General features: G+C 48.2%; 1 protein-coding gene across 1 annotated transcript in view; it reads left to right on the forward strand.

Annotated features, from left to right (window-relative positions):
• The window catches only part of tanc1b (tetratricopeptide repeat, ankyrin repeat and coiled-coil containing 1b), a gene marked incomplete at its 5' end in the record, with an annotated part of 277,345 nt that overhangs the window by 36,646 nt on the left and 218,199 nt on the right, over positions 1-22,500 (forward strand). The window contains one exon of the mRNA XM_084311419.1: positions 16,342-16,686. Coding sequence (XP_084167545.1) covers positions 16,342-16,686 — 345 coding nt within the window. The remainder of the gene's footprint in view (positions 1-16,341; positions 16,687-22,500) is intronic.

Genomic DNA, 22,500 nt, shown 5'->3' on the forward strand with positions numbered 1-22,500 from the left:
GTAACTTTAGATATTGATATGTATTCCGGTGACTTGTGAAAAGGAGAGGTTACCAGGAATACTATTACCATATAGGTATTCACGGTAACTTATATGTATTCCGGTAATTAATTAATTGAAGCTAACACATCATGGAGGCCCAGGCCGTTAGCTACAAGCTAACAACACAAAACATGGAGGCCCAGGCCGTTAGCTACAAGCTAACACAACATGGAGGCCCAGGTCGTTAGCTACAAGCTAACACATTAATTAAATGTATTAATATTATCAGGGGTAGGCTAGCACATATAATAGAATGGTGGCATGGTGGTGTAGACTGACTAGGGCATGGTGGTGGTGTAGACTGACTAGGAGCATGGTGGTGGTGTAGACTGACTAGGGCATGGTGGTGGTGTAGACTGACTAGGGGCATGGTGGTGGTGTAGACTGACTAGGGGCATGGTGGTGGTGTAGACTGACTAGGGGCATGGTGGTGGTGTAGACTGACTATGGGCAGGTTGGTGTAGACTGACTAGGGGCATGGTGGTGTAGACTGACTAGGGGCATAGTGGTGTAGACTGACTAGGGGCAGGTTGGTGTATACTGACTAGGGGCAGGTTGGTGTAGACTGACTAGGGGCATGGTGGTGTAGACTGACTAGGGGCATGGTGGTGTAGACTGACTAGGGGCATGATGGTGTAGACTGACTAGGGGCATGGTGGTGGTGTAGACTGACTAGGAGCATGGTGGTGGTGTAGACTGACTAGGGGCATGGTGGTGTAGACTGACTATGGCAGGTTGGTGTAGACTGACTAGGGGCATGGTGGTGTAGACTGAATAGGGGCATGGTGGTGTAGACTGACTAGGGGCATGGTGGTGGTGTAGACTGACTAGGGGCATGGTGGTGTAGACTGACTAGGGGCATGGTGGTGTAGACTGACTAGGGGCATGGTGGTGGTGTAGACTGACTAGGGGCATGGTGGTCATGTAGACTGACTAGGGGCACGGTGGTGGTGTAGACTGACTAGGGGCATGGTGGTGTAGACTGACTAGGGGCATGGTGGTGGTGTAGACTGACTAGGGGCATGGTGGTGTAGACTGACTAGGGGCATGGTGGTGGTGTAGACTGACTAGGGGCATGGTGGTGGTGTAGACTGACTAGGGGCAGGTTGGTGTAGACTGACTAGGGGCATGGTGGTCATGTAGACTGACTAGGAGCATGGTGGTGGTGTAGACTGACTAGGAGCATGGTGGTGGTGTAGACTGACTAGGGGCAGGTTGGTGGTCATGTAGACTGACTAGGGGCATGGTGGTCATGTAGACCGACTAGGAGCATGGTGGTGGTGTAGACTGACTAGGGGCATGGTGGTGTAGACTGACTAGGGGCATGGTGGTGTAGACTGACTAGGGGCATGGTGGTGTAGACTGACTAGGGGCAGGTTGGTGTAGACTGACTAAGGGCATGGTGGTGGTGTAGACTGACTAGGGGCATGGTGGTGGTGTAGACTGACTAGGGGCGTGGTGGTGGTGTAGACTGACTAGGGGCATGGTGGTGTAGACTGACTAGGGGCATGGTGGTGGTGTATACTGACTAGGGGCATGGTGGTGGTGTAGACTGACTAGGGGCATGGTGGTGGTGTAGACTGGCTAGGGGCATGGTGGTGGTGTAGACTGACTAGGCGCAGGTTGGTGTAGACTGACTAGGGGCATGGTGGTGGTGTAGACTGACTAGGGGCATGGTGGTGGTGTAGACTGACTAGGGGCATGGTGGTGGTGTAGACTGACTAGGGGCATGGTGGTGTAGACTGACTAGGCGCAGGTTGGTGTAGACTGACTAGGGGCATGGTGGTGGTGTAGACTGACTAGGGGCAGGTTGGTGTAGACTGACTAGGCGCATGGTGGTGGTGTAGACTGACTAGGGGCAGGTTGGTGTAGACTGACTAGGCGCATGGTGGTGGTGTAGACTGACTAGGGGCATGGTGGTGAACCCTAACTCAGGTGACCAGTAATACCTGTTTTTTTCCAAAATTCAGTTCAAATGCCATCTTGAATAACAAAACAATGATTGTGTGCAGACAATTGAAAATGTTGGGTTCCTTTCCACTTTCTTGAATATAGTAAAAATTTAAATACTTGTTCTAGAACTGTATTTTTTGCACTTGTTTGTTAAGTTACTGGGAATACCCTTTCCTTGTTTTTGCTCATTTTAACAGACAAAATACAACACATTCTAGTAATTCTGGTTTACACCTAACCCTTATTATTGCTGTTATGATTTCCAAAAATAAAATCTCACCAATCTTTAGTAAAATAGGAGATTTAAGTGTTTATCTAGAATTGTGAGGATAGGTATTCGCGGTAACCTGGGATCAATATGTGAAACGTAATTATCTCCTAAAATAATTGGCCACAAAAGACGAAACTCATTTTGGTTGTTCATTGGGGTGCCAAGATCATGCCCAAAACATATCATGCATCTGCCATGAAAATTAAGCCTTTTATGTTTGTTATCAATTGAAGGCCATGAACTATGTTGACTCATATCCCATACCCGGATTTTTCCTTCAGATTCAGCCAAATTTGAATTCTCTTGAGATAACTCAGGGAGAACTATGGTATTATGTTACATGATGATGATATCCCTACAAAACAACCAAAACATTTTAATTCTCTCTTAAATTGGAGGAGATAGTGAATTGGTATTCCCGGTAACTTAGGTCAACTTTTACATGATGTTTTTTTTTTTTAAAGGTGAATTATTTGGCATCTATAACAATCATTCTTGACATGAGAAAAGATTTTAATGTTGTTCGTATAACGTCCTGGGTTATATGGCTTAGAAATGGGGCAGGTTACCGGGAATACATGCGTTACAGAGAGAGAGAGAGAGAGAGAGAGAGAGAGAGAGAGAGAGAGAGAGAGAGAGAGAGAGGTGATTTCCCACGACGCTCTTGTCAGCGTCTCACTGCCACGACGTCACTCCTCCCCAGCGCTCTCTCTCTCCGTTAACATCCCACCTCCTGACAGCCAGTCACATGCCGACACGCCTCACGTCACCCGCGGTCCTCTGTGTTCCGTTAAACATCTGACCGCTCTTTAACGCGGATGTGAAAAGTGTTTGTGACGAGGAGATGGTTAATTCCGACCTCTTTAACGGCGCTGCCGGTGTTCTGCTTTGTATTGAGTGGTTCCTGGCACAGGGGAGCGTGGTGGTGACGGCTAGAGCGGGGTGTGGTTTTTGTTCTGTATCTGAAGTAATAGGGGTGTAAGACGTGCAGGGATTTACACGACCTGACAGGAAGATGACTGAGCCTATTGCTGCATTAATCCATCAGTGGTTTCTACTCACAGGCTCACGTGATGAAAACGACTGCAGATAAAACATTTACTTTGGGGTTTTGAAACGCTTTCGGCCGAGCATTGAGTAGAGGATGTGTAGCGTGTGAATGATATCCCAATTATAGGTTCTAACGTTCGTCTATAATGATCCAGTAATGTAATGAAACGGGAGCTCCGCCCACAATGCTGTTCAGAACACAGTTTCAGCTCCTTGTGTTTTCAGGCCACTTCCTTCATGAAAAGTCCCAGTCCCAGATGATACTTTCAACTGGTAGAACAAACAACCACTCGGACTGTAGCCATAGCCAACCCCCTGTGCCACACAATGGTGTTTGTGGGTTGATGATTTGTTGGAGGCCTGTCAAAACGTTTTTCATTCAAACGGCTACTCCCCTTAAATAGGAGCTAACAACGAGGTTTTTGCATCTGAATGAGTCTCGACTACCTACAACCGCGTGAAATCGGATCATTCTTTCCGTTTCCGGGAATTTAAATTTTTTTCCCAAAAGGCGTCACCTGTTAGGAATTTAATGCAGCCAAAAAGTCGATTTCCATGATCGATTATAATGTATTCTTGCGGGTCAAGTGATTACAGGAAATTGGCGTAACCATTTAAAAAAAAATATATATATATATATATTCTGTGACGGCAGAAAAACTTCACGGACCATTTTTCTGGTGACAGTTGAGCAGTGTTAATTATTCCATCCAACATTTAATTAATTTGAATTCTTTATTCTTGTGGAGAAGCTATTAACCTTTCCTCCTGAGCTCTAATTAGAGACCGCGGTTTGTCCACCTGGCACTCGTTCAGGTAAATTACCGAAATACAAAAAGAGCAACGGTGAGAAAGATGTCCTCCCATCAGAGGTACTGAGTACGACCGAGCCGTCATGTAGAGGAATAGCTGCTCCTTGTATCAGAGGTGAAGTAGTGAGGAGGACCGTCATGTAGAGGAATAGCTGCTCCTTGTATCAGAGGTGAAGTAGTGAGGAGGACCGTCATGTAGAGGAATAGCTGCTCCTTGTCTCAGAGGTGAAGTAGTGAGGAGGACCGTCATGTAGAGGAATAGCTGCTCCTTGTATCAGAGGAGAAGTACTGAGGAGGACCGTCATGTAGAGGAATAGCTGCTCCTTCTTGTATCAGAGGTGAAGTACTGAGGAGGACCGTCATGTAGAGGAATAGCTGCTCCTTCTTGTATCGGAGGTGAAGTACTGAGGAGGGCCGTCATGTAGAGGAATAGCTGCTCCTTGTATCAGAGGTGAAGTAGTGAGGAGGACCGTCATGTAGAGGAATAGCTGCTCCTTGTATCAGAGGAGAAGTACTGAGGAGGACCGTCATGTAGAGGAATAGCTGCTCCTTCTTGTATCGGAGGTGAAGTAGTGAGGAGGACCGTCATGTAGAGGAATAGCTGCTCCTTCTTGTATCGGAGGTGAAGTAGTGAGGAGGACCGTCATGTAGAGGAATAGCTGCTCCTTCTTGTATCGGAGGTGAAGTAGTGAGGAGGACCGTCATGTAGAGGAATAGCTGCTCCTTCTTGTATCGGAGGTGAAGTAGTGAGGAGGACCGTCATGTAGAGGAATAGCTGCTCCTTCTTGTATCGGAGGTGAAGTAGTGAGGAGGACCGTCATGTAGAGGAATAGCTGCTCCTTCTTGTATCAGAGGTGAAGTACTGAGGAGGACCGTCATGTAGAGGAATAGCTGCTCCTTCTTGTATCAGAGGTGAAGTAGTGAGGAGGACCGTCATGTAGAGGAATAGCTGCTCCTTCTTGTATCGGAGGTGAAGTAGTGAGGAGGACCGTCATGTAGAGGAATAGCTGCTCCTTCTTGTATCGGAGGTGAAGTAGTGAGGAGGACCGTCATGTAGAGGAATAGCTGCTCCTTCTTGTATCGGAGGTGAAGTAGTGAGGAGGACCGTCATGTAGAGGAATAGCTGCTCCTTCTTGTATCGGAGGTGAAGTAGTGAGGAGGACCGTCATGTAGAGGAATAGCTGCTCCTTCTTGTATCGGAGGTGAAGTAGTGAGGAGGACCGTCATGTAGAGGAATAGCTGCTCCTTCTTGTATCGGAGGTGAAGTAGTGAGGAGGACCGTCATGTAGAGGAATAGCTGCTCCTTCTTGTATCAGAGGTGAAGTACTGAGGAGGACCGTCATGTAGAGGAATAGCTGCTCCTTGTATCGGAGGTGAAGTACTGAGGAGGACCGTCATGTAGAGGAATAGCTGCTCCTTGTCTCAGAGGAGAAGTACTGAGGAGGACCGTCATGTAGAGGAATAGCTGCTCCTTCTTGTATCGGAGGTGAAGTACTGAGGAGGACCGTCATGTAGAGGAATAGCTGCTCCTTCTTGTATCAGAGGTGAAGTACTGAGGAGGACCGTCATGTAGAGGAATAGCTGCTCCTTGTCTCAGAGGTGAAGTAGTGAGGAGGACCGTCATGTAGAGGAATAGCTGCTCCTTCTTGTATCAGAGGTGAAGTACTGAGGAGGACCGTCATGTAGAGGAATAGCTGCTCCTTCTTGTATCGGAGGTGAAGTACTGAGGAGGACCGTCATGTAGAGGAATAGCTGCTCCTTCTTGTATCAGAGGTGAAGTACTGAGGAGGACCGTCATGTAGAGGAATAGCTGCTCCTTCTTGTATCGGAGGTGAAGTACTGAGGAGGACCGTCATGTAGAGGATTAGCTGCTCCTTCTTGTATCGGAGGTGAAGTACTGAGGAGGACCGTCATGTAGAGGAATAGCTGCTCCTTCTTGTATCAGAGGTGAAGTACTGAGGAGGACCGTCATGTAGAGGAATAGCTGCTCCTTCTTGTATCGGAGGTGAAGTACTGAGGAGGACCGTCATGTAGAGGATTAGCTGCTCCTTCTTGTATCGGAGGTGAAGTACTGAGGAGGACCGTCATGTAGAGGGATAGCTGCTCCTTCTTGTATCAGAGGTGAAGTACTGAGGAGGACCGTCATGTAGAGGAATAGCTGCTCCTTGTCTCAGAGGTGAAGTACTGAGGAGGACCGTCATGTAGAGGAATAGCTGCTCCTTGTCTCAGAGGTGAAGTACTGAGGAGGACCGTCATGTAGAGGAATAGCTGCTCCTTGTCTCAGAGGTGAAGTACTGAGGAGGACCGTCATGTAGAGGAATAGCTGCTCCTTCTTGTATCAGAGGTGAAGTACTGAGGAGGGCCGTCATGTAGAGGAATAGCTGCTCCTTGTCTCAGAGGTGAAGTACTGAGGAGGACCGTCATGTAGAGGAATAGCTGCTCCTTCTTGTATCGGAGGTGAAGTACTGAGGAGGACCGTCATGTAGAGGAATAGCTGCTCCTTCTTGTATCAGAGGTGAAGTACTGAGGAGGACCGTCATGTAGAGGAATAGCTGCTCCTTGTCTCAGAGGTGAAGTACTGAGGAGGACCGTCATGTAGAGGAATAGCTGCTCCTTCTTGTATCAGAGGTGAAGTACTGAGGAGGACCGTCATGTAGAGGAATAGCTGCTCCTTCTTGTATCGGAGGTGAAGTACTGAGGAGGACCGTCATGTAGAGGAATAGCTGCTCCTTGTCTCAGAGGTGAAGTACTGAGGAGGACCGTCATGTAGAGGAATAGCTGCTCCTTGTCTCAGAGGTGAAGTACTGAGGAGGACCGTCATGTAGAGGAATAGCTGCTCCTTCTTGTATCAGAGGAGAAGTACTGAGGAGGACCGTCATGTAGAGGAATAGCTGCTCCTTGTCTCAGAGGTGAAGTACTGAGGAGGACCGTCATGTAGAGGAATAGCTGCTCCTTGTCTCAGAGGTGAAGTAGTGAGGAGGACCGTCATGTAGAGGAATAGCTGCTCCTTGTCTCAGAGGTGAAGTACTGAGGAGGACCGTCATGTAGAGGAATAGCTGCTCCTTGTATCAGAGGTGAAGTACTGGGGATGACCGTCATTAATCCGTAGATTAGATTCAAATGTATTTTCATCATTACAGCACAAGTACAGTACAACAAAAATAAGTTTGGCGTCCAACCAGAGTGCAAATGTGACAGTAAAGTGCAATAGTAATATACAATGTACAGGTGATTAAACTGGTTATAAAATATATCAATTAGTACTACTGAGTAATAGTGCTAATCAGATGTATGTACAGAGCTGTAGTATTAATATGTACAGTGATACAGGTATATAGACACTAGGGTAGTGAGTCATACTGGCCAGCAGCGTAACTAATAAGAGTAGGTACGGGATATGTACAGATATAGATATAATTGATGCACTCCATGACTCATATACAACATACCAACATCATAGCTGACTCTCAATAATTCATGTGAGCTGTGTGTTTCTGCCACGGAGCTGAAAGGAGCGGCCAGGTTCAGGCAGAACGGGGCGGGGCAGCGTCGGGTCCCAAAGCAGCTCTGACTTTTCTACCATCAAATCAATAGTCACCCCCGAGGTTCCTCTCGCCCTTCACTGAGGATTCTGTTTGTGAGCGGGACGGACACGCTGTGAATGCAGCGCTTCCCCCGCGGGGCCGGGCGTCTCCGGGAGGAGAAGTCGTGTCGTTGTCCACAAGACAGATTCACAGCTCTGATTAATGTTCCCTCGGTTCTTTGAAGTCGGGGAGAAAAGAGACTATGGAAGAAGCCCGGGATGAGAGGAGGAGAGGAGCGCCGGACTTCAAAAAGCTTTATTAATTTGGCCGTACTGTATATATACAAGCTGGAAACAGCTCCTGGGTGGGATGAAGGAGCCTGGGAGGTCAAGTCGACGCGTGAGAACGTACAGCTGTGGGCTCACAAGGTGGCTAGAGTCTGTGGTGCAGGAATAGATAGATATAGATAGATAGATAGATAGATAGATAGATAGATAGATAGATAGATAGATAGATAGATAGATAGATAGATAGATAGATAGATAGATAGATAGATAGATAGATATTTGTATTTGTCCACTTTCATGGAAATTTGTCTTTGGCTTCACCATGGTTGCAATCAACAAGACAACACAATACAAACACCACACAGACACAAATTACATTGACCCAAACAGCCCAATATATAGACAAAGAGAGAAACGACAACAAAACTAAAAACAGGGACAGAGCTTCAGGTACCTAACCAGTACCATGACGATTAACATTTAAATCAAAGAATTCATCAGAGCAATGGCATGTGGGATGAAGGAATTCTTAAATATGTTTTTTGGGGCTTTTTTGGGCCTATTCAGAAAATAAATACAACTCGGACAATTGTCTTTGTGGTTTCCCTATAACTTTACTGGCCATGTTAACAATCCTTGCCAATTTGTTCTTATTCTTGGCCCCAAGGTTTTTTTTTTTTTTTTTTCCCATTTTCCTCCGATTTTCTCCCATCCCAATGTTAGTCGTATGCCAATTCCCAGTCCCTTCCTGGTCGCTGCGCTTTACCCCCCACAGTCAGATCATCTGGGAGAGTGGAGGCTACCACGTGCTTCCTCCGACACACGTCCAGCCAATCACCGCTTCTTTTCACCTGGCAGCGCGGATTCTCATTGAGAGGGCGTAGCGTGTGGGAGGACCACACTATCCCCCTCACGTCCAATCCGCGCTTAGCAGGCGCCCCGACCGAACTGTAGGAGTCGCTGTTTACAACGACCCGGACCCACCCCGCCAGCTTCTCCCACCCTCTGATACAGCCAATTGTATCAGTGCAGACGGCCAGCCAAGCTGGTGACAACCCCGGAGCTGTGAGCTGGATTCGAACAGGCGAATCAAGCTCACAGCTCCGGGGCTGGTGACGAACGCAATCTCCGCTCGACCACCTAACCGCCTAAGCCCCAAGGTTTCTATACCAGGTTGAGATATCAAACGTTATCACACTTTCAACAATACTTTTGTATACCAGCTCTCAGAATGACCATAACCGACTCTTCATACAGTAGATCAGATTAAAATGTATTGTCATCATGCAGCACAAGAACAGTACAACGAAAATACGTTTTCCATCCAACCAGAGTGCAAATGTAACAGTAAAGTGCAACAGCAATATACAATGTACAGGTGACTAAACTGGGTATAAAATATATAAATTGGTACTACTGAGTAATAGTGCTAATCAGACCAGCACTACTATAGATTCAAGAGGTTTATTTGTCACATACATACCAGGGCATACAGTGAAATGTGGGTGGCCATGCCCGCTTTGATATTGCAATAATACAATAGTAAATAAAATAAGTAGAAGATAATAAAATAGACATGATAAAATAGACATGTTAAAGTCCTGAGATAAATGCAATACAATGTTAGCTACGATACTCGGTAGTACTGATTTATATATTTTATACCCAGTTTAATCATCTGTAGTACGATTACTCAGTGATGTGAGAACATCCTTATGACGACGACTGAATTAGTTTGACCTTTCTTCTCGACTAAAGGCTGTCTACCTTTCTGTCGTCTTCTTTTATTTTATTTATTTATTTATTTTTGTATCCACTTTTTCTCCATTTTTAATTGTTCTCCCATCCCAATTTTGCCTCGCCAATTCTCCCTTCAATTCTCCCCTCCCCTGTCTCGAACGTTGCTAGACTATGCTTCCCACTGGTCGGCTGCAGTGAGGACAGAAGCCTTGCATCACGTGTCCCCTCCGGTACACGAGGAGGCAGCTGTCGCATCTTTTCACCGCAGCAGCTTGAACTCTCAGTGGCGAGGAGTAACGCGTGGGAGGCTCGCGCTGCCCCCGATACTTCCTGATTCTGCTGTACAGGCGCACCAACCGACCTGTAGGAGTCGCTGTCCACAACGTCCAATCCCCACCCACGGCTTTTCCCACCCTCTACCACTGCCAATTGTGGTAGTATGAACGACCGGCCAAGCCGGTAGCAACGCCGAGAACTGGGCTCGATACCAGCATCTCCTGCGTTAGTGGCGAGCCCATTGCGCCACTCGGCCGCACCCCTTTCTGTCGTCTTCTACAAGTTACCGTAGACTCTCGGCACGAGCTGAAGCTACTGTTTGCACACCGCTGCGTTTACAACACAAGACTAAATGAGAGCAACACGGCATGCAGAGTAATAATCGGTTTATCTCCATTATCTTGTTTTCATGACCGTGGGAAGAATCATAATTCAAATTCAAATCTCTAATTAATTAATTAATTATTTAAATGTAATTCATCTTCCAGCCCTACGGTGACAACAGATGACCAGCTCATCAAATATTAAATCAATTTGCCTAACTTCGCCCCCAGGCCACAGGTTGTGGTGCATTATGGGGACTGCTATGTGCCCGGGAATGACTTCATATTTACACAGGGGCAGAGTTATTGGGTCCAGGATGGTTTGCCATGTTAATTCTAGCGATGATGCAAATCACTGCGTTGTTATGAAATCCAGATTAGCGGCGTGTGATGCAGGGCGAGCAGCCAGCCGGCCAGCTGTAGCCCTGTCCTCTGACTGTAGCCCTGTCCTCTGACTGTAGCCCTGTCCTCTGACTGTAGCCCTGTCCTCTGACTGTAGCCCTGTCCTCTGACTGTAGCTCTGTCCTCTGACTGTAGCCCTGTCCTCTGACTGTAGCTCTGTCCTCTGACTGTAGCCCTGTCCTCTGACTGTAGCCCTGTCCTCTGACTGTAGCCCTGTCCTCTGACTGTAGCCCTGTCCTCTGACTGTAGCTCTGTCCTCTGACTGTAGCCCTGTCATCTGACTGTAGCTCTGTCCTCTGACTGTAGCCCTGTCCTCTGACTGTAGCCCTGTCCTCTGACTGTAGCCCTGTCCTCTGACTGTAGCCCTGTCCTCTGACTGTAGCCCTGTCCTCTGACTGTAGCTCTGTCCTCTGACTGTAGCCCTGTCATCTGACTGTAGCCCTGTCATCTGACTGTAGCTCTGTCCTCTGACTGTAGCCCTGTCATCTGACTGTAGCCCTGTCCTCTGACTGTAGCCCTGTCCTCTGACTGTAGCTCTGTCCTCTGACTGTAGCTCTGTCCTCTGACTGTAGCCCTGTCATCTGACTGTAGCCCTGTCCTCTGACTGTAGCCCTGTCCTCTGACTGTAGCCCTGTCCTCTGACTGTAGCCCTGTCCTCTGACTGTAGCCCTGTCCTCTGACTGTAGCTCTGTCCTCTGACTGTAGCTCTGTCCTCTGACTGTAGCCCTGTCCTCTGACTGTAGCTCTGTCCAGCTGCTTGTCGGTGTGCCTGGCTCCGGCATCCTGATCTGCTTTTAGAAGTGTGTTATACATCGAGTGGCCTGAGGGAAGGATTATAGGATTTGCTGTCATGTAAGCAAAACACCTGTCTGAACTCTAGAAATGGAAGGCATTATTTATTCATTCTTTTATTTATTTATTTTACCACTCTGGTAAAATAGGTTTTGTCTTCTGTGATGCAAGAGGGGGATTTTGGCCCATAACACAGCCTCCAATCACTGCACAGAGTGCACTGCACACATGTTCAATCTGCTGGGAGGCTTTCAGCGACAACAGGCTTGTGTTTTAGTTCAAGACTATCGGCGCACTGGGTAGTTAGAGGAGAACACAATTGAAACTTGGTGAAGTAAAACAATTATAATAATAAAAATTCTATTGTATATTTTCATAACTGTATGAACAAACTGTCCCCAGAGGAATACTTGTGTCCCTGGAACAGTGTTTGAAGCGTTCACCCTTACGGTTCTTACGGTTTCACTGCTGTGTAGAAAAGGCCTGAGGCTCACGTCTGGTTCACACACAGCTTCACAGCGCGTCTGTCTCCATTCAGGATTATCTGACATAATAATAATAACTCTAAGAACAACATAGTGAACATGTTTTGTTAACTAATTGCAGGCGCTTCAAATGCACCCCCCCCCCCCCCCAAAGACTGTGTAGTGCAGCTTTAACTAGAATTACTATTAGTATCATGTTTTTGGTAGGTTGAGGAACCTTGATGAGGAAGGGCAGAAAGGAGAGCTGATCAGAGCTGGACTGAGGGACTGAAGCCCATAACTCTAGTGCAGCCGTGCGGGCGCTTGGTTCTCATTAGTGGAGCTAAATGTAGCTGTAAATATGAGATCAGCTGCTGAACAGGAGCTGACAAGGTGATGAAAATGAAAATGTTCTCTGTCACAGCGTAGCCATGTTTCACTCTGGAGGGAAGACTGAGAGGAACGCCTCTCAACCATAACGCCTCTCATACCATAATGACTCTTATACCATAACACCTTTCATACCATAATGACTCTTATACCATAACGCCTCTCAACCATAACGCCTCTCATACCATAATGACTCTTATACCATAACGCCTCTCATACCATAATGACTCTTATACCATAACGCCTCTCATACCATAATGACTCTTATACCAAAATGCCTCTTATACCATAATGACTCTTATACCATAATGACTCTTATACCATAACGCCTCTCATACCATAATGACTCTCAACCATAACACCTCTCATACCATAATGACTCTTATACCATAATGACTCTTATACCATAACGCCTCTCATACCATAATGACTCTTATACCATAACGCCTCTCATACCATAATGACTCTTATACCATAACGCCTCTCATACCATAATGACTCTTATACCATAACGCCTCTCATACCATAATGACTCTCATACCATAATGACTCTCATACCATAATGACTCTCATACCATAATGACTCTCAACCATAACACCTCTCATACCATAATGACTCTTATACCATAATGACTCTCAACCATAACACCTCTCATACCATAATGACTCTTATACCATAATGACTCTCAACCATAACACCTCTCATACCATAATGACTCCTCTCTCAACCATAATGACTCTCTCAACCATAACAACTCTCAACCATAACGCCTCATACCATGATGACTCTCAATCATAATGACTCAACCATAACGCCCCTCTCAACCATAACTCCTCTCTCAACCATAACGCCTCTCATACCATAATGACTCTCAACCATAACGCCTCTGAACTAGGGATGTCCGATATTATCGGCCGACCGATATTATCGGCCGATATCGGCAGTAAAATGTGATATCGGAAAATATCGGTATCGGTTTAAAAAAAGAAAAAAACAATAACAATATTTGTTATATATATATCCAGTGAAATTATTAGTTACCTGAAATTATTCAGTTTTTTTGGGGGGGGGGGAGGGGGGGGGGAACCCTGCATATATCGGTATCGGTTGGTATCGGAAATTAAGAGTTGGACAATATCGGAATATCGGTATCGGTAAAAAAGCCAATATCGAGCATCCCTACTCTCAACCATAACTCCTCTCTCAACCATAACGCCTCTCATACCATAATGACTCTCAACCATAACGCCTCTCAACCATAACTCCTCTCTCAACCATAACGCCTCTCATACCATAATGACTCTCAACCATAACGCCTCTCAACCATAACTCCTCTCTCAACCATAACGCCTCTCATACCATAATGACTCTCAACCATAACGCCTCTCAACCATAACGCCTCTCATACCATAATGACTCTCAACTAGGGATGTCCGATATCGGCCGATATTGGCATTAAAATGTGATATCGGAAAATATCTATCTGTTTGCAAATAATTTTTATACACTTTTTTTTACATTTCTATAACCTTTATTTAAGAACAAATTCTGATTTTATTTATTGTCAAAAGTATGCATAATGTTGTGTTAATTCCACAACAAGAGATATGTAATGTTAATTACCTGAAATTATTCCGTTTTTGGGGGGGGGGGGGGGGGGGGGGGGACCCTGCATATATCGGTATCGGTTGATATCGGAAATTAAGAGTTGGACAATATCGGTATATCGGTATCGGTAAAAAAGCCAATATCGAGCATCCCTACTCTCAACCATAACGCCTATCAACCATAACACCTCTCTCAACCATAATGACTCTCAACCATAACGCCTCTCTCAACCATAATGACTCTTCTCTCAACCATGACTCCTCTCCTCCTTCAACCATAACAACTCTCCTCTCTCAACCATAATGACTCCTCTCAACCATGACTATATTCTCTCAACCATAACTTTCTCAACCATAATGACTCCTCTCTCAACCATAACCTTCTCAACCATAATGACTCCTCTCTCAACCATAACGCCTCTCTCAACCATAATGACTCCTCTCTCAACCATAACGCCTCTCTCAACCATAATGACTCCTCTCTCAACCATAACGCCCCTCTCAATAAATAAAAAGTCAACTAAAGAAATTGCAAACTGCCCAGAACAGAGCTGCAAGGTTAGTTTTACATTGTTCCATGAGAACAAACACCATCACTATGCACCGGCAACTCTCATGGTTAACGGTAGAGAATAGGCTGGTTTTCAACACAGTTAAATTTTTCAGGAACACTGTCTTTTCGTCTCAACCTGTTTTCTTATACAAACAAATTGTCAGATGCAGTCAGGTTCATTCTTATTTTACTAGGTCAGCTGATGATGGACAGATTATGTTACCACGTCCAAAATCAAATGCTTTAAAGAGGACTGTTGTTTATCGTGCCATCAATCATTGGAATAACTGCCCACTGAACATAAGTAAATTGAATAGTAAAGTGTCTTTCAAATACCACCTGAGAATGCACTACTTAAATATGTGAGCAAAATATTCTGATGTTGATAATGATGTCTACAATGTTTTACTGTTTTTAGATTATCATTGTTAATTGTGATTGTCATATGTATCTCATGTTGTTATGTTTTGTGTTTTCTGTTGTCTTTCTGTGTGGACCCCAGGAAGACTAGCTCGCCACTTAGGTGACAACTAATGGGGATCCTTTTAAACAATAAACAACAATAAACAACAATCATAATGACTCCTCTCTCAACCATAACGCCTCTCTCAACCATAATGACTCCTCTCTCAACCATAACGCCTCTCTCAACCATAACGCCTCTCTCAACCATAACGCCTCTCAACCATAATGACTCCTCTCTCAACCATAACGCCTCTCTCAACCATAATGACTCCTCTCAACCATAACGCCTCTCTCAACCATAATGACTCCTCTCTCAACCATAACGCCTCTCTCAACCATAATGACTCCTCTCTCAGGCCCCGTTTAGACGGAAACGCTAGCAGGTGAATCCGCAAAAATATTTTTGCGGATGTGCCTTTCGTTTATACGGAAACGGCGTTTTTACGGGGTGAAACCGCAAAAAAGTGAGACTACCTTCCAGGGTGGAATTCCTAGAAACGCAAAAGCTTTGCGATCTCGTCTAAACTATCAAAACGTATAAATCTGTTAAAACGATGACGAAAGGGTTGTCACGGCTGTGGTCGCGCGTACTGCTTACGTCACAGCCAGTAGCAGGTATGCGCCAGTAGCCGAGACGTAAACAAAGCAAGTATGTCTGACTTATATCAACAGAGATCACCTGAAGGCTACATTGGCAGTACTTTTAACCCTTTCACTGCCACACGACAGAAGGTTACCCCTTTACTATCACACAACCGGCTGTCGTGTGGCAGTGAAAGGGTTAAATACACAAGAATCTGTCGCGGCGTGAGTGGACCCACTGTCTGTGAGTGACTCTGCTTTGGTGCAATCACATTCCCCATCCACAGTCTGCGAATCAGAGGCAGAGTAGGGCGGGTCTTCACAGCACGTCATGTGACATATGCGCCAATCGTGTGACAGCGGGTCTCCGTCGTTACAGCGTCGTCTGCACGGAGAATTCCACTCCAAAACGCTCGTCTAAACGTAAAATTAAAAGTGAAACCGCAAGATGACTTTTGCGGTTTCTGTTCACAAAACGCTCGTCTAAACGGGGCCTCAACCATAACGCCTCTCTCAACCATAATGACTCCTCTCAACCATAATGCCTCTCAACCATAATGCCTCTCAACCATAATGCCTCTCAACCATAATGCCTCTCAACCATAATGCCTCTCTCAACCATAATGCCTCTCTCAACCATAATGACTTTCTCAACCATAATGACTTTCTCAACCATAATGACTCTTCTCTCAACCATAACGACTCTTCTCTCAACCATAATGGCTCTCTCAACCATAATGACTCTTCTTCTTTCCATTCTTCTTTCTCCTTCATCCCTCTATCTCTACCTCCTTATCTCTCTCTCAGCCACCATCACCAGTTCCTCTGAGAATGACGACCGCAGCGGCTCTAGCCTGGAGTGGAGTAAGGATGGCAGCCTGAGGGTCGGAGGTCAGCATGGCCTGGCGCCCGGCACGCGCAGCGACACCTGCTCCCCTGTGGCGGAGGAAGACTCCGGCGGCACCAGCTCCACGCTGGCCGACGGTGCGTCCAGGACGGCTGACCAGCAGCAGCAGCCGCCAAGTGCGTCCACGGGTCCCCCTGCAGCCGCCGGAGCGCCGCCGCCTCCCAACCAGCCACCAGAGGGCCCCGTTCCATATCCGGCGCACACCTCCTCCTCTCTCATGATGCCGCGGCCCAACTCTGTCGCAGGTAAGAACGCCTCGTGCCTCTCCAGGAGCGCTTGACTCCGCAGGGGCCTCTCCAGGGGCGCTTGACTCCGCAGGGGCCTCTCCAGGGGCGCTTGACTCCGCAGGGGCCTCTCCAGGAGCGCTTGACTCCGCCTCGTTCCTCTCCAGGGGCGCTTGACTCCGCAGGGGCCTCTCCAGGAGCGCCGCAGGGGCCTCTCCAGGAGCACTTGACTCCGCAGGGGCCTCTCCAGGAGCGCTTGACTCCGCAGGGGCCTCTCCAGGAGCACTTGACTCCGCAGGGGCCTCTCCAGGAGCGCTTGACTCCGCAGGGGCCTCTCCAGGAGCACTTGACTCCGCAGGGGCCTCTCCAGGAGCACTTGACTCCGCAGGGGCCTCTCCAGGAGCGCTTGACTCCGCAGGGGCCTCTCCAGGAGCACTTGACTCCGCAGGGGCCTCTCCAGGAGCGCTTGACTCCGCAGGGGCCTCTCCAGGAGCACTTGACTCCGCAGGGGCCTCTCCAGGAGCGCTTGACTCCGCAGGGGCCTCTCCAGGAGCGCTTGACTCCGCCTCGTTCCTCTCCAGGGGCGCTTGACTCCGCAGGGGCCTCTCCAGGAGCGCTTGACTCCGCAGGGGCCTCTCCAGGAGCGCTTGACTCCGCCTCGTTCCTCTCCAGGAGCGCTTGACTCCGCATGGTCCCTCATGATAAGAGACAGAGAATGAACTGGAGAGGGATCTTCACTCTTGGGCCTCTCTGATGATGAGGTGATATCTGTGGCGCCCGCGGTCCGTCTCACAGGCCACAGTCACAATCGGTACCGGTGTGTGTCTAACCGTGACCTTCTGACCTCCTCTCAGAATGGAGCACGGAGTGTTTGCGTAGTGAATAGGAACTGCCCCCTCTAGGTGTGAATAGGAACTGCCCCCTCTAGCTGTGTAAAGAGGAACTGCCCCCTCTTATATATATATTTTTTTTTTATCCACTTTTTCTCCCATTTTCTATTTTTCTCCCATCCCAATCTTCGTATCATCCAATTCAACCCTCCCCTGTCTCGAACGCTGTTTCTTGCCTCCCACAAGCCGGCTGCAATGTGGACTAAGTCATACATAGCACGAGTCCCCTCCGATACTCGAGGTAACAGCAGTCGCATCTTTCCACCTGCGCGGCTCGATCTTTCAGCGTCAGGGGTCTGGGCTTTGGAGGGGCCCCGCCCCCGTCGCTTCCTGATTCTACCGCGCAGGCGCACCAACCGACCTGTAGGAGTCGCTGTCCACAACGCCCGATCCCCACCCATCTGTTTCCCAACCCCTAATACTGCCAATGTGTATTAGTGCGGATGACCAGCTAAACTGAAAGCAATGTGGAGCGCTGGGCTCGAACAGGGAGGCGAACCTGTTCGAGTCCAGTCTCCAGTATTCGTGGTGAGCGCCTTGCCCACTGCACCACGTAGCCGCCCAACTGCCCCCTCTATCTTTAATCTCTCAGGGCTTGGAGGTTATCGTTCATTTGAAGTACTTTATACTCGAGCATCTCTCAATTGTAAGGGATTTAACTACTAGTGAAAGGGTTAACCTTCTGTAGTGTGGTTGTGAAAGGGTTAACCTGTTGCCATGTGGCAGTGAAAGGGTTAACCCCTTTGGTAGTGTGGTGGTAAACGGGTTAACCCTTTGGTAGTGTGGTGGTGAAAGGGTTAACCCTTTGGTAGTGTGGTGGTGAAAGGGTTAAAACGATGTGTAAATAGCGACTGTTCCCTCATTACTACGTGACTCGCCTGCTTTCACTGAATGCGCTTTTTGAAGCACTGGAACTTTACTGAAGCGTCTCGTTTTCACACTGGGACACGCTGCCCGGAATCAAACCGGGAACCTTCTGATTACCAGATGACCTCCTGAGCCCCCCCCCTCCCCCAGACGAGAGAAGAGAAGAGAGAGCTTTGTGTTTCTCAGGGAGGAACGCTGTCTGTGTGTGTGTGTCTGTCTGTGTGCGTGTGTGTGTGTGTGTGTGTGTCTCAGCAGCTGCAGTGTGTTGTGACTTGGTCTCTTCAGGCTAGAGGTCCGTTCTGCATTCCTCCCTGAGACTGTTGTTGTGGCCCAGCCTGCCACACGCACACACACACACACACACACACACACACACACACACACACACACACACACACATACACACACACACACACACACACGCACACACACACACACAGCTGTCACACTGTATCAGACCGCTTATCTCTCTCTCTCTCTACCTCTATCTCTCTCTCTCACTCACTCGCTCTCTCTCCCACTCTCTCACTCTCTCTCTCTCTCTCTCTCTCTCTCTCTCTCTCTCTCTCTCTCTCTCTCTCTCTCTCTCTCTCTCATACTGTACTGCTTTCTCTCTCTCTCTCTTACTGTAGTGCTCTCTTTACCACGGCCCGGTCCACTTGAGTCCCTAGGTCTCTGTTCACGATCTCTCTTTAAACCTCCAACCGTGACAGTCTAAGTCATGTGACAGTCTAAATCATGTGGTGAGCTGGGACAGTATTCAGTCAGGAGAACCGATGAAGCTACAGTCCTCAGGAGAACTGATGAAGCTACAGCTCTCAGGAGAACTGATGAAGCTACAGTCCTCAGGAGAACTGATGAAGCTACAGCTCTCAGGAGAACTGATGAAGCTACAGTCCTCAGGAGAACTGATGAAGCTACAGTCCTCAGGAGAACTGATGAAGCTACAGTCCTCAGGAGAACTGATGAAGCTACAGTCCTCAGGAGAACTGATGAAGCTACAGTCCTCAGGAGAACTGATGAAGCTACAGCTCTCAGGAGAACTGATGAAGCTACAGCTCTCAGGAGAACTGATGAAGCTACAGTCCTCAGGAGAACTGATGAAGCTACAGTCCTCAGGAGAACTGATGAAGCTACAGTCCTCAGGAGAACTGATGAAGCTACAGTCCTCAGGAGAACTGATGAAGCTACAGTCCTCAGGAGAACTGATGAAGCTACAGCTCTCAGGAGAACTGATGAAGCTACAGTCCTCAGGAGAACCAATGAAGCTACAGTCCTCAGGAGAACTGATGAAGCTACAGTCCTCAGGAGAACCAATGAAGCTATAGTCCTCAGGAGAACCATTGAAGCTACAGTCCTCAGGAGAACTGATGAAGCTACAGTCCTCAGGAGAACTGATGAAGCTACAGTCCTCAGGAGAACCGATGAAGCTACAGTCCTCAGGAGAACCAATGAAGCTACAGTCCTCAGGAGAACTGATGAAGCTACAGTCCTCAGGAGAACCGATGAAGCTACAGTCCTCAGGAGAACTGATGAAGCTACAGTCCTCAGGAGAATGCAGCTCTACACGCAGACGCGCAGCGAGAGGAAGGACTCACGTTGTTATTCACAGTTTTACTACCCGATTGTTCCCAACGCCGTTTTACATCTTAATTATCTAACTCTGACATCACTCATGCGGTGTGTGGACGACCACTGGCTCGTAAAGCTAATGGCCCAGGAAGTGTTTGGCTGCATTTAACTGTGTGTGTGTGTTTCTGCGTGTGTAAGTCAGTGTTCGAGCATGCCTGTGTGTGTGTGTGTGTCTGTGCGCTCTAGGAGTTTTATTGGTTGAGGTCATAGTTCCGCAGCGCTGCCCTCCAGGGACCTGCAGGAGTCACACCTTGGATGTCCCGCTGGGTGACGATGTCCTGGGAGAGGACGGCGAGGACGGGGACAGATGCCTTCATTCATGGCTCAAGCCGGTCAGCAGCAGGGCAGGAGGCTGCAGATCCTGATGTCACTGCTGTCACTGCTGTGTTCGGCTCCTCTCACGGGAAACCATTCCATTGTGTTCAATTCGATTCAGAGGAATTTAAATGGGAGCCGAGAAAGCTCCTCACAGGCTTGTTTCTGGATGTAACCGGGGTGTTTTGGTTAGTTACGCCGTGCTGAATTCAATTCAGTAAAGACAACCAGACATACCGTTGTGGGGTTGTGTATTCCTCTGCCAGACAGTAGCCAGCGGAGGCTTGAGAGCAGGAGGCGAGACGCAGCTTTTATCCAAATAGCTTTTTACAGTTTGTTCCTCACATTTGACCCGTTCACTCACACATTCACACCCCGACGGCAGAGGCGACCATGCAAGGTGCCAACCTGCTCATCAGGAGCAATTAGGGGTTAAGTGTCTTGCTCAAGGACACTTCGACACGCTGCCCGGGAGGAGCGGGAATCGAACCGGGAACCTCCGGATTACCAGACGACTGCTCTACCTCCTGAGCCACTGTCATGTATTGTCATGACATGCATTTCCTACCAATATGGCTCATTGGTAGTGGTCAGTATTTAGTGATGATCAGTCGCTCGCCCTTTGCCTACCAAGATGCCTACCAAGATGCCTACCAAGATGCCTACCAAGATGCCCACCAAGATGCCTACCAAGATGTCTACCAAGATGCCTACCAAGATGCCTACCAAGATGCCCACCAAGATGTCTACCAAGATTCCTACCAAGATGCCCACCGAGATGCCCACCGAGATGCCTACCGAGATGTCTACCGAGATGCCTACCGAGATGCCTACCGAGATGCCAACCGAGATGCCTACCAAGATGTACCAAGATGTACCAAGATCTACCAAGATGCCTACCGAGATGTCTACGATGATGATGCAATGGAATACTATGAATTCATTCCATTTCTGTGCCATTCTCGTGGATTCGGCAGATCTGCGCGGTCGTATCAAGCGTGTCTCGGGGAGCAGCAGAGGACGGAGACACAGAGGAGACACAGAGGACGGAGACACAGAGGACGGAGACACAGAGGACGGAGACGAGGACGGAGACACAGAGGACGGAGACACAGAGGACGGAGACACAGAGGAGACACAGAGGACGGAGACACAGGACGGAGACACAGAGGACGGAGACACAGAGGACGGAGACACAGAGGAGACACAGAGGACGGAGACACAGAGGAGACACAGGACGGAGACACAGAGGACGGAGACACAGAGGAGACACAGAGGACGGAGACACAGAGGACGGAGACACAGAGGACAGAGACACAGAGGACGGAGACACAGAGGACGGAGACACAGAGGAGACACAGAGGACGGAGACACAGAGGACGGAGACACAGAGGACGGAGACACAGAGGAGACACAGAGGACGGAGACACAGAGGAGACACAGGACGGAGACACAGAGGACGGAGACACAGAGGAGACACAGAGGACGGAGACACAGAGGACGGAGACACAGAGGACAGAGACACAGAGGAGACACAGAGGACAGAGACACAGAGAGAGTAGTCTGGGTGTAGAGGTCTGAGCACTGGGTAGTGTAGAGGTCTGGGTAGTGTAGAGGTCTGGGTAGTGTAGAGGTCTGAGCACTGGGTAGTGTAGAGGTCTGGGTAGTGTAGAGGTCTGAGCACTGGGTAGTGTAGAGGTCTGGGTAGTGTAGAGGTCTGAGCACTGGGTAGTGTAGAGGTCTGGGTAGTGTAGAGGTCTGGGTAGTGTAGAGGTCTGAGCACTGGGTAGTGTAGAGGTCTGGGTAGTGTAGAGGTCTGGGTAGTGTAGAGGTCTGAGCACTGGGTAGTGTAGAGGTCTGGGTAGTGTAGAGGTCTGGGTAGTGTAGAGGTCTGAGCACTGGGTAGTGTAGAGGTCTGGGTAGTGTAGAGGTCTGAGCACTGGGTAGTGTAAAGGTCTGGGTAGTGTAGAGGTCTGGGTAGTGTAGAGGTCTGGGTAGTGTAGAGGTCTGGGTAGTGTAGAGGTCTGAGCACTGGGTAGTGTAGAGGTCTGGGTAGTGTAGAGGTCTGAGCACTGGGTAGTGTAGAGGTCTGGGTAGTGTAAAGGTCTGAGCACTGGGTAGTGTAGAGGTC

The sequence above is a fragment of the Notolepis coatsorum genome (assembly GCF_963971535.1).
Source record: "Notolepis coatsorum genome assembly, chromosome: 3".
Lineage (NCBI taxonomy): Eukaryota > Metazoa > Chordata > Actinopteri > Aulopiformes > Paralepididae > Notolepis > Notolepis coatsorum.